At 38.0% G+C, this 12,713-nt stretch overlaps 1 protein-coding gene across 3 annotated transcripts; it reads left to right on the top strand.

Moving 5' to 3' along the window:
• The first annotated feature begins 7,371 nt into the window (after positions 1–7,371).
• LOC144656006 (uncharacterized) lies at positions 7,372–12,713 on the top strand. 3 transcript variants are annotated; one of them, XM_078516213.1, is made up of 6 exons: positions 7,373–7,527; positions 8,597–8,632; positions 8,960–8,986; positions 9,727–9,822; positions 10,961–11,021; positions 12,585–12,713. In XM_078516213.1, the coding sequence occupies exons 1-5, from the start codon at positions 7,437–7,439 to the stop codon at positions 11,014–11,016; spliced, it is 306 nt and encodes a 101-aa protein (XP_078372339.1). In that variant the 5' UTR covers positions 7,373–7,436; the 3' UTR covers positions 11,017–11,021; positions 12,585–12,713. The 3 variants fall into 3 exon arrangements, with proteins under 3 accessions (XP_078372340.1, XP_078372338.1, XP_078372339.1); XM_078516214.1 differs by lacking the exon at positions 12,585–12,713 and having other exon boundaries at positions 7,372–7,527; positions 10,961–11,027; XM_078516212.1 differs by lacking the exon at positions 12,585–12,713 and having other exon boundaries at positions 7,372–7,527; positions 9,727–9,852; positions 10,416–11,027.

The following is a 12,713-nucleotide window of genomic DNA, read 5'->3' as shown; positions in this document are numbered from 1 at the left end:
TTTCAAGTCAATTTTAGTCGCCTTAAATTGACTGTTTTTTTTTATAACTTCTGGCCTTGTAAAAACTTAGCAACTTCGTCTCACTCAGCTGCTGTTTTGACTCTACATAAATTATTGCTACTCCCCCTTGGATGGGATGCTAGTCCATCGCAGGGTAACCCCCCAGCAGTAAATTCGCCGGTACCCATTTATACACCGGGTGGAGAGAGGCACTGTGAGAGCAAAGTGTCTTGCCAAAGAACACAACGCAGCGCCCCACCCCACCCTGTTCGACTCGGTGTCGAGCGCGCTAACCATTAGGCCACCGCACCTCCCACATAGTAGTTATAAATATTTTTTGAATGTTTTGGGACAAGTCTCAAATAAATTATTCAATCACTGGATCTGCGAAGCCAGCTGTGAAGCATTCAGGCCTGATTCCATTAGTGGAAGCAGGCCTGTGTTTACACACCGTTATATATAGTGCACAGAAGCAATATACTCTTAAACTATTGGTGGTTAGAATGATGGGGTAGTCAAATTCTAAATACCGGTAGATGTAGAACCCTTCCTTAGTACCACCAAAAACTGATTGTTTACTTATTTTTTCTTAATTTTTTAGTTTGTTGATCCTGGTTCAAATAAGCAGCATAACAACAACAATTTGGCAAGGTCACTGAGCAAACTATCTAATCCATTGATTGTTTTATGTACATTTTGTAAAATGCAATGTGCATGGCACAGTTTATGATATAAAACAAACATAATGACATCACTTCATAATATAACAATACATTAAGTGTGGTTTTCCTAATCACCCTGTGAAACAACACTAAATGATGGACACAATGAAACACAAAATTCAATGTTTCAATTGTTGATTCACAATAGTCAACAAAATAATGGAATCAGTGTCTTATGATGATGCCTTACTTCTATTTCATGAAATCTGAGTTGAATTACTCTATCCATGTGTTCAGTACTGAGGCCAACAGTTCTGGCACAGCATACTCACAGAAAAAGTTGCAATTACTGGTATGTTTCTAGGCACAATGCCTCAAAAATTAAAATTTCTGCAGCCCTTCCCTTTTCATGATTGGCACCTCATTTTCAGTCAGCTTTTAAGAGCAGCTCTTTGTCTTGTTAGTTCCTAAAAAAACGATAATATAAGATACAGTATTACTTACATTAGCAGTTGTAAAGGTCTAAAAGAAGCTGCAGTAAATATCTGTTCAAAAGCATAAAGATCTCACACTCATAATAGTTGAAACTCCAAATCCCCTTATGAATACAATGTAGTCACTCGCAATAGTACAGAAGCTTAAAAAGCTCTGAGAATAAATTCACCACTTGCAAACTGACAAATCTCATGCTCATAATGGTCAAAAATTCAAACCCTATCTCGGGCCAACACAATTGCCTATATAACATAAACATGTAGGACAGAACCTCCCCTCCTCAGGGAAAATTCACATTGACTGATGTAGGTTATATTTCACTCTACTTTGAGTAAATGTCACCTGAAATTATTTTTTATGTGCCTCAAAAGCATAAAGATCTTGCATTCATAACTGTTAAAAATCCAAACCTTAATTATCTTGGGCCAACACAATTGCCTACATGTATATAACATAAACATGTACATGTAGGAGAAAACCTTTCTCAGTCTCAACAGGAAAATTCACATTGACTGACATATTATATTTTACTCTACTTTGAATTTTTAATTTATGTGCCTCAGGTTTACTCTTAGAAGCAATCAGTGATCTTTATGAATGGGGTCACTCACAATAGTACAGAAGCATAAAGATCTGACAATAAAGTCGCCACTCGCAACTGTACAAAAGCATAAAGATCTTACATTCATAACTGTTAAAAATCAAAAATCCTTTCTTAGGGCAACACAATTGCCTATATAACACACATGTAAAAATGTAGGAAAGAACCTTTCTCAGTCTCATCAGGAAAATTCACATTGACTGACATATTATATTTTACTCTACTTTGAGAAAATGTCATCTAATTTTTATTTTATTTTATGTGCCTCAGGTTTACTCTTAGAAGCAATCAATGATCTGTATGAATGCAGTCACTCGCAATGTAGTACAGAAGCATTAAGATCTGACAATAAAGTCGCCACTCGCAACTGTACACAAGCATTAAGATTTCACATTCATAACTGATAAAAATTCAAATCCTATCTTGGGCCAACACAATTGCCTATATAACATAAGCATGTAAGAGGGAACCTCTCTCAGTCTCATCAGGAAAATTCACATTGACTGACATTATATTTTACTCTACTTTGAGAAAATGTCACCTAAATTTTTATTTTATGTGTCTCTGAGGTTTACTCTTAGAAGCAATCAACGGATCTCTATAAATGCAGTCACTCACAATAGAACATAAGCATTAAGATATGACAAAAAAGTTGCCACTCGCAACTGTACAAAAGCCTAAAGATCTCACATTCTTGACTGTTAAAAATCCAGACCCTATCTCAGGCCAACACAATTGCCTATTTTAAATTAGCATTAACATGTAGGAGAGAACCTTTCTCAGTCTCATCAGGAAAATTCACATTGACTGGCATAAATTATTTTATTTTACTCTACTTGGAATAAATGTCACCTAAATTGTTTATTTTGTGCCTCAGGTTTACTCTTAGAAGCAAATCAATCATATGTATGAATGTGGTCACTCGCAATAGTACAGAAGCATAAAAATCTGACAATAAAGTTATCACTGGTAACTGTACAAAAGCATAAAAATCTCACATTCACAACTGTTAATTATAATATTATCCAAACCCTATCTTGGGCCAACACAATGTATACATGTATAACATAAACATGTAGAAGAAAAATCACTTTTCAAAAAAAAAAATGTCACCTGAGTTTACAGTTAATATATTTTTGAAGCACAGTAGGGGTAATTATGCAGGGTTAATGATTCAAGCTGAGAATAATTACAGCCTTTCAAATCAATATTTTTCAAAAAATGACAAATAAACTACTTATCAACTCAAATTAAAAATATAGCACGATTTCTGTCAAGCCGTACCGCCGTTAGCAAATACGTCTCCGTTCGCAGGCTATACCGCCGTTGAGAATGTCATAATTATCAATAAATAATTAATTTATGCATAATTTTAAATGCGCGCCAAAACACATTACCGTTACTTCGAATAATAACGAATTTTTCTTTGAACCACTGGGTCATTTCTTAGGAAATATTAAGCATATACTATAAATGTATAAGCTAATGTGAGTTTTTAAAGTAGAATTCTCTTACTTACTCTTGAAGCGACGATAACTGCAATTTCCTCAGCGGAGTTCGAGAACGACGAAACGGTCCGCCGACCAGCGCGGACTTTGGTATTTTCCTTGTGATCCTGCAGACGGCGCTCTACCCGTTGGAGTACTTCAGGTTGTGTCTTGGTGCTGCCTTCATTTTCTTCCTGTAGCTGTTCGATCTTTGCTACGAGGGTGCTACTGCTCTCGATATAAGCTTAATCTCAGCTTAGCTGATTTAAGCTTATATTGTCGTCCGAAAACTTGGCTCTAATATGTTTATGCCGCTGATCTTGCTCCGCCGCCATACTACAACCGTGAAAACTGTACAATATTAAACGCTTGACGTCGGACAGAATCGAACAGTACGACCTGACAAAATAGAACTGAACAAAATTGTCTCACAAGACACGGTACGAACGGTGAAATGGCGCGCCATTTTTCGTGAACACAATAGACCCGAGGCCCCCACTGTCTCAACCTCCTTCAGCCTGCCGCTGATCGTTGTTACCAAGGCTCAAGATTCTGAAAATGGCATTTCGCCGGATTTCGCCGGTGTTTACTATTGAAAATTGAGCCTGGATTTTAAAGCGAATCGATCTGTTGATAATTTCTTCCATTAATTTTGAAATTAAAGTCGTCTTTTGCATTTATGTTTCAATAAAGCTCAGAAAGACCGTTTACTGACTAATGCATGGTGTTTTTTGGTGAGATCACTTTTCAGCAGGAGCCCTGCTTTTCAGACTATACCATATTATACGTACGGCGACTTGTCATTGCTGAGTTTGACATGACATATAAAACTTCATTAAAGGTTAATTTTTGTCAGTTGCAACTTATGAGACTTTAATTTCGCATTTTAAGCCAACTAAAGATCATGACTCACGTTTAGTAACTTTAATATTCTCGATTAAAGTTTACAAAAGAAAAATTACAACTATAATGTTCCTTTATGATAAAATTAAAGGTACCAAAGTTCAAGTGGTAATTTATGGTGAAATTAAAGATTGCTGAAAGGAGGCTTAAAGACCTGTGTTTTTAAAGATTAACTAAAGGTCAATTAAACGTATATTAAAGGTCAAATGTACCTTGCAAAACTTTAATCTAACAACTAAAGACAACAAAAGATCAGGCGATGCTTTTATTTAACTTTAATTTTGTCCAAAAGGCACCAAAAGTTCAGCATTCGTCCTGTGCTTTTATCGGCGAAATTTATATAATGCACAATTAGTCAGACTCTTCAGAAATGGGCGACTTTTTTGAACACGAGGTACTCTTTGTCCCAGACACTGATGTCGAATGTGTTTCAGTACAAAGCAAGTAAAGGATTCAGGCTTATGTACTATATTTGTAGGTGGTGTTTTGGGGGGGTGGGGGTGGGGGGGGGGGTTGGAGTCGTCATTATTTTTGGGAGATTTGGAGGGGGGTCAGAGCTAAGTTGCCTTTGTTGAGAGGGGGGTCTCGTGTAATATTTCTCCTTGCGAGGCTCATCCCCCCCCACCCCCCCCCCCCCCCCCCCGTCCCGATAATTATTGCACAGTCCCTAACCAACTGACCTTCAGGTGTTTGGTTTGTTTCGTCACCAACAGTTAGGTAAAAATTATGTGCACTAGCGGTGAAAGTGTGAAATAATTGTTGTAATTTATCTAAAAGACTGACGAAATTAGCTTACAACATTTAGTCTAAAATTTCCATTGCTGATATGGATTAAGTTTAAGGTCGTACTTACATCTTGTGCCCGAGCATTGGTGTTCAGACACTAGGAAACAAAGTACCCAGGAATCGTTTAGTGCCCGTGTACAAGGTTCAATATACCTCATACTGCGGGATGGGCATTGTGCCCGAATTCTGGCCTAGATGCTTGCGAAAATTAGTGCGTAGACGTGAGTACCCACCGCGAATCGCTTACACCCTGCCCGGTTGTGAACACGGTCTAAGAGTGTGGAGGGGCTTATAGAGGCAGATAAAAAGGAAATTCGGTGCAAAAAGAGAAACAAACAGAGCATTAATATTCTGATTGGTTAATAAACAGAGGCACTCACGGAGGGCTAATCAAACGCTTCCACGCGATCGGAATGGCGCGAAGTTTGGATCTGCTTCGAGATGCGAGTAAAAAAAATGGCTGGCGTTTTGAGCACAGTAGAGGACCTGAAGACAACCCTAAACACCCTTGCACTAAAAAACAATGGGTTTTTGGTTCTGTTTTTGGAATAAAGGGTCTTTCAAGATCTAGAAGGGAATTGCCAACGAAATCGAAACTGCGAACCGACTAAGCTCACGCTTTGCTTGAGCGACTTCATTTACGCCGAATTCGCCGAATTCAAAACCAAACACATTGGCGAAGATTATGGACCAGATAGCCTCAAAGTAATGACTACATCGATGAAAACTTGTTGAAAGACACTGTTCTTAACAAACAGAACCTGTAGGCTTTCTATAGTACGGGAAAGGGAAAGAAAGTGTTGAAAACAGCTTCACTCGGCTAGCCGTCGAAAGCGCCCAAGCGCCAAATTTTCTATCAGTGTGATTCAAAGAATTTAAAATGAGACGTGGGTTGCTTTTAGTAACTTTACAAGCTATATTTACCGGCTTTATAAGTGCCCCTTTAAATGCATTCCTGAAGTCACAAAGATTTGATCGATTTCCGTTTAGTAGATATTTAGGATAGCCATTGGGTCTCGTAACACTTTTGACACTTAAGAAACATCACAAAATCCTCACGCACATGTCTCTGGAACTTTCGGATTTTGTTATTAGCCATGCGCAGTAATTTACCACTTGTAACAACAAAAGATGTTAGTGATACGTTTAAAAATATACAAAAAAATGGGAAACGTTTCCCGTCGATTATAATTGTATATTTTGAACACTATTTTCGCTTCACGAAAAAAAAATAATAATCAACAAGTATGGATGTTGCTCTTGTTAAAAGAACCAATACGTCCCGTCTTACTTAAAAGATAGTGTCCGGCAAATAATATCGGGATAAATAAGGCATACCGATCAACGTTTCAAAATAAGACCTTATTTGGTTCAGTTGAAGTAGGGATATCATATACGTAAATGTTACATCATGTATTAAAACGAAGACAACAGAACCATAGACACAAAGTTTACCGCATTTTTACCTGAAAACCTTAAGCAGTAGCCGACAGGAAACTAATGTAATAGGACTAAAAAAAACTGCCATGGCATCTAATTAAAACCTGTTCAGGTGCCTGTTGTGCTAATCTGAAATATATATATATCTGCTCTTGTACATATTTCTGCACTAATAACCGGATGGCTCCTAGCAACTTTGAAGAGGGACTTTTGCTACGTATTGTCATTCTTGTTTTTGTTTTTGCTTTTGCAAACTCTTTTAAGAGTAGAAATGACACTGCCTATGTGTTACATTTTGCATTACATTTCGTTTTCTATTACGTGATAATACTCAAAAGATTATCCATACAAAATATGTGAAACATTTCTAGATATTGATCAAGAAAAAACATGTCACGCATGTTTTGTTTAACAGGAAGCTACACTGGGCTAAACCTTCAAACTTTTTTCTCAATCTATTTAGTATTGGTTTTATTTTATTCTATTTTATTTTGTAAAATGTTTATTATTTATAAAGTAATCATCCGTTTGCAGCCTGAAGAATCGTATTATTCGGAATTTTTTAGTACTATATTGTGACGGCCGAGCCAATGGTTAAAAGAGGAAACAAATATTCACCGTCGGTGGGACTTAAACCCACTAAATGTACCCCATGATTTTATTATATGCTCTCATTGAAATCAACAAGGCAATATTTTAAACTGTCGTGAGAAGTATTTTTTACCGAATATTCCTTATCGTAATTTATGCACAATTTTGTTGAAAACACCATGTATTGATCAACCTTTGTTGAAATGCGGATTTAACAAAACTGAGTTCCGTTAATGTATTTGCTTTCAACGCAATGAAGATCAGAAATCAAACCCAAACGACAACGTTTCCAAGCCTCTTCCGTTATATTATTAAATATTGTTTCAAATCTTTACAACTTGCATGAAACGCCATTGTCACCCAGGTATTGGTCCGTGCTCTTAACATATTTCAAAGGCTTAACAACATATAAAAGAGGTAAATTCTGACACCAATACTCAATCTCATCGTTCGACTTTGAAACATAACACCATGTATTTCAAACTTTGTTTTATCGCAATTTTGTTCGCGGTCGTTTATGCCAGACCTTCCCATCTTGTTAAGGAGCAGGAGGATTTCCGAGGTGAGTCAATTCCTGAGAAAATTACTTACATGTACGTCTCATTTTGTTTTACCAATATATAATGTGCCCCCTGTTTAGGAGGCAGTGAAGACAGTTCGGTTCAGCTACGCTGATAGGGAAGGCTTCCGTTGAAAAAAAGCCCTAAAATAAAACGTACGAAGGGCATAAAATATGCTATGCTACGACAAATGCGGCAATATGATTTGTTTTGTTATTGCTATGATCATAAAAAACATGCTTTCTTTTTCTAATTTTTGCTTCTTTTGAACAAATTTATTTTTCAAAACACTTGGTTCTTAACTAGCTAGAATTGATTGGAACAAATTAAAGAGAATATCGATCTTTGAAGACTACTCTGTACAGAGGCAGGCTAATTTCTGTCAATGGCTTACTTTCCTCAGTGGACGAAATGACTAATCATATAGATATGTGCATTTCGTCCGTGTGTAAGCCATTCTCTAGCATTTGCTTTAGAAACGCATTCCATAAACCAAAACAAACTCGGCCGATATAAGCGCATGTAAGAATTCTCTTTAAACATACCATATACATCAAAAGAAAAAAAAACAGGTTTAACACAGACAGGTGTAAAACAGCCATCATAACGTACTATATCGGTACACAGAATGCCCACAGAATGCAACTAACCTGTACAGCAGGAACAAATGACATCGTTTTTTAAGAAACAAATCTAGTTGCAAGTCCACGGGCTTATATTTAGGGAAACGAGAAGGATTTGTTGCGTTCATATATTCTACTATCGAATATCGCGATAGTTTTGGCTACTATACGAGTCAGAAAAGTGATCTTCGGGGACGGCAATTTGTTTCCAAAACGCACATTTTCCTACAACAACGTTGCCTTGTTTAGCTCTGACTTATATCGCTTACACACACTTCAACTGGGCGTTTTAAGATAGCGATTTCCGCGTAGTGTCCTGAGTAGCTCTACGCCTCATATGCCTTGGTGCGATTGCCCATATGTTACAAAAGTTAGAAAATAACGGCTCTGTGTAATGTTCATCTTCGTGGTGGTGAAAGCAAGTTGGTCTCTTTGTTTTTATTTGAAGGTCCAGAAGAGAACAACGATGAACTAATCGATACAGGTAAGCCATTCAGGACTTCCAACGATCATAATTTTAGAACGACTTTGATACAGATGACAGCAGGCAATTTCTTAACAGAAACAAATAAAATGCAACGGGAAATATAGTTTCGCTCGTTTTTTGGCTACAAAATCGTATGTTGTTATGCCAGGTAGTTTTAAACCAAAGAATTAATTATAAATACGTCTTGAAGAAAGCTTCTTGATTGACCGACTAATTGATTGATTGATGGATTGATTGATTGACTCAAAATAATCAATGTGACAGCTTTTATTGTACGTTTAAAAAAAAAAGACATTTATTAATAAAGTTCATTTTTCTTTCTAGGCTCCGAAGACCCTGCACCAGATCCACGTAAGCAGAGCTAAAAATATAATTATTACATTATTTGCCAGTTATATCCTTTTTAATGCTATAATTGTTGCTATTGCTGTTGTTGCTGTTATTGTTGTTGTTGTTCAGTACTGTTGTTGTTGTCGCTGCTGATTTTTTTTTACGAGATTTAGAGTGGTATTAACCTACAAATTTCGTACCTTAGTAGTCCATAGTAAACACAAGCTGTCATATTTTGTTTTTTTTGTTTTTTTGCTTTTTTTTGTTTTTGTGTTTTTTGTTTTTGTTTAAATATCGGTCATTCTTTTATGCTCGGTTTTAATCTTGTCCCGTGAACCCACGTATTATTTTGTATTCAGTCCTATTTAAAACAGCGATTCTCTTTGGGGGATAGGGCCGGACATCAATGCTCTCCATCTACTATTCGTGGCCACAGCTGCTGCTGCGGCCCACGATTTTAGTCCTTGCTCAGCGCGTTCCTTCTCCACCGCCATGTTTCCCTTGGCCGTCCTCTACTTCTTTTCCCCTTGGTGCCTAGGATAATGCCTTTGACCCCAACAGCGATACTACAGTATTATAATTAACTTACATTAAATAGTTCTATGAATTAATTATCATGAATCAACTTCGTATTTAATTAAGCGTGTTTTTCCTTAGGCTAATACAAAGTCCAGATAAGTTTTAAAAGAAGTCCAAAGTTTACCTGAACGCGCTTAATACACGTCGTAATATGATCAAAACTTTATCAACTCCTATCATAGAACGATACAGATGTCCTTTTGGTTGGGCTTACCGGTGCAAGCCAGATTATGCTACAAGGAGATGGGTGTGTAAGTGCTACAGGCGTTATTACCAAAGTAAGTGTGCAAACTCGTGGATGTTCTTAACCCTCGGACGTACAAGCAAACTCATACCCCCATCATCGGGGGGAGGGGGGTGGATGGAACCCGTCCCCGGAGTTTTCATTATATTAAGGCGTAGCGAAATTATTTTGCTCTGACAAGAAAGCCCTTAGCTTACTCTACAAGATGACATAATTTTAATTGGCTGTGACGTCATATGACGTCACGTGACGTCATAAGAGCCGCCATCTTGGATCCGCCATCTTGGATTTCAACATTTTCTTAGAAAGTCACAAAATAACAAAAATTGATGCAAAATCAAGCTAGAATGCTTATGGAATGTAAAAATACACAAATCTTGCACTTCTGTGCAAGAAAAATGTTAAAAATGACGATTTTTGGCAAGACCTGCTTGTATTTATGACGTTGCCATGGCAACGTCATATACCATGGGCACATGGTTGACATATCAAAATTTCCGCAAAGGATGAATGAACAGCTACCAAAAGTTTCAGCATTGTAGGGTAAATGCTTTTTTCAAAATTTGGAAAAAACCTTACGGGGGGGTGGAATCCACCCCCCCCCCCCCTTGCACGTCCGAGAGTTAAGAAACCCTTTGAAATGTAAAAAAGTCCATGTGCGCGTGCGCAAAAACTGAATCGCTTCGATATTTTCGGGGAAAATGGGAGAAAAAGTAAAAGAACCGTCATGTTTGTTGACCGACCAAAAGACCAACAGTCCGATCGTCCGACTAACCGACGGACAGATCGACGGACTAACCAACGGACCTGCTGACCGACTGACTACCTGATGTCCAAAACAACAATTAGAGAGTTTATCTTTTAAATAAATGAACTGATCGATCAAGCGATCGATAATCTATCGATCGATTGCTTGGCTGACAAAATGACTTACTTACTGACTGTTAGACAGACAGACAGGCAGACAAACAGACAGACCGACAGACAGACAGACAGACAGACAGATCGATTGATTGAGTGGTCGATTGATTAATCCATCCATCGATCCATCGATTGATTGATTGATTGATGATTGATTGATTGATTGATTTGTCGATTGATTGATTGTTTGATTGATTGATTGAGTGATTGATTGAGTTATTGACTGACTGAATGACTTTTGATTACCGCAGGAGACGAGCCAGCTGTGAACAAAATCCTTGGAACCGAAGACACTGAGGGAATTTAACTGAGGTGAAACTTAGGCTTAGTTTATTTTTATTTTATAAGTTATAAGCCAGAACCCAGGGCTTTCTTTATTTTGGGAATAAATATCGAAAACAGTTGAAGCGTAAAAGGTCCAACAGAAGAGAAGTGGGCTAATGGTTTTGAACTGTTTCGGTACATATATGTCATAAGAAGTCGCGATTATTTACATAAAGGTACTTTCCCTTTTATCAGGCCGTTTTATATCAAACGAAAAAGACTAGAGAGAAATAAAAGTAATTTACCACTTGTGATATGCAATCAGCCAGGTCTGAAAATGCATTGTTAGGGATAAAGGAAAATGGACATGGAAAGTGATCTATGTATTTGAGACTGACACATTCAGGATTTGGATTGTAAGGGCGTAGCTAGGATGTTTCAAAGGTGGGGAGGGAGGGGAACCACACTCACTATGTTACACCCAGGGTACGTTACAGATTGTCACGTCGACATCCGAGTTGCGTTTAGCTATGCTATGAACAGTCAGAGTCAGGGTTTTCGATCACATTTTAAAGAACAGTATTGGAATGTTAAACTGGCGAACGTGAGCGGAAAGGCGCAAACATGAGTAGGGGAGGCACAAACTCCAATGGGGGTACGGGGGTATGCTCCCCCAGAAATTTTTCAAATTGGACTCTCTAAAGTGCCATTTCCTGCGTTCCCTGGATCGTAATTGTTTAACTGGGAAGGTCTTTATGACATTAAAAAATGCCTACAGCAGCTGTGCAGTTTTTAGTATAGTAGATTCCAAAACAGATTCCAATTGGAAAGAGCTAGAGAGTGGGTTAATCCTGGATATCAAAGATGGTTTTCTTAACTACTTAATTACTTACTTATCCTCATCGGGCCCATGAGGACTCTTGAGGCCGGCCATAAAATTGCGCCATCCATCCCGATCCGCCGCCGATGCGACATCAGCCCCCCCCCCCCCCACGCCCCACGAACGCCAACCCAGCCGGTTTCTTTCTGTCTCTACGGTTCTTCTCCATGTTTCTCTTGGCCGGCCTCGCCACCTTTTACATTCAGGTGCTCACGTTAGTGCAGTCCTCGAGATGTTGGCTGGACTTGTCCGCAATACGTGCTCTATCCATCTCCATCTTCTCGGTTTCCTTAACTATTTAACATTAATTTAGTTTTTGGACAGTCCAAGTGAGGTTAACTCTATCTTTGATTAACAATTGCAAAATCGACCAATCCTCACACTTCTGAAAATAATTATTTCGTGTATGAACTACTGGACGTTACATGTCAAAAAGCCGGACGGCGGCAAGCTTGAAAGATATCCCTGAGCAGTGAGTAGGGAAGGGACAAGCCTGCTAAAAAGCTGCATAAAATGAGTATCTAGCACTGGTAAAGAAAGGTTAAATACATTGATGCCATGTTTGATCTTAAGATTTTCATGTTTTTGCTGATGTTTGTATATTTTTTCCAAAACTATTCCGACAAAGGGGAGGTCACGGGCGCTCCAGGAACCCCCTTGGCTACGCCCCTAGATTGATATGCAACTTTAACAACGGGAATAATAATTTATGATTTTATTTCCTTACACAGGACATTTCTTTTTTCGTCCGTGGATATGGCTTGACGTTGCGTGATTATAAATTTCCGTGTAGAGCTGTACCATAAAATAATAATAATAATTGATTAAAATAAAGTGCCGACGAATGAAACAAACAAAAA

Source organism: Oculina patagonica, chromosome 6 (genome assembly GCF_052425735.1).
Source record: "Oculina patagonica isolate OP01 chromosome 6, crgOcupat, whole genome shotgun sequence".
NCBI classification, from domain to species: domain Eukaryota; kingdom Metazoa; phylum Cnidaria; class Anthozoa; order Scleractinia; family Oculinidae; genus Oculina; species Oculina patagonica.
This window is presented reverse-complemented; position numbering and strand designations above follow the sequence as displayed.

What these genes read in the sequence shown, in the direction of transcription:
- LOC144656006 (XM_078516212.1), top strand. Translation starts at nt 7,437, where the DNA reads ATGTATTTCAAACTTTGTTTTATCGCAATTTTGTTCGCGGTCGTTTAT. An exon ending in CGATGAACTAATCGATACAG is followed by an intron (nt 8,633 to 8,959) that starts GTAAGCCATTCA and finishes TTTTCTTTCTAG; the next exon opens with GCTCCGAAGACCCTGCACCA. An exon ending in AGACCCTGCACCAGATCCAC is followed by an intron (nt 8,987 to 9,726) that starts GTAAGCAGAGCT and finishes CTCCTATCATAG; the next exon opens with AACGATACAGATGTCCTTTT.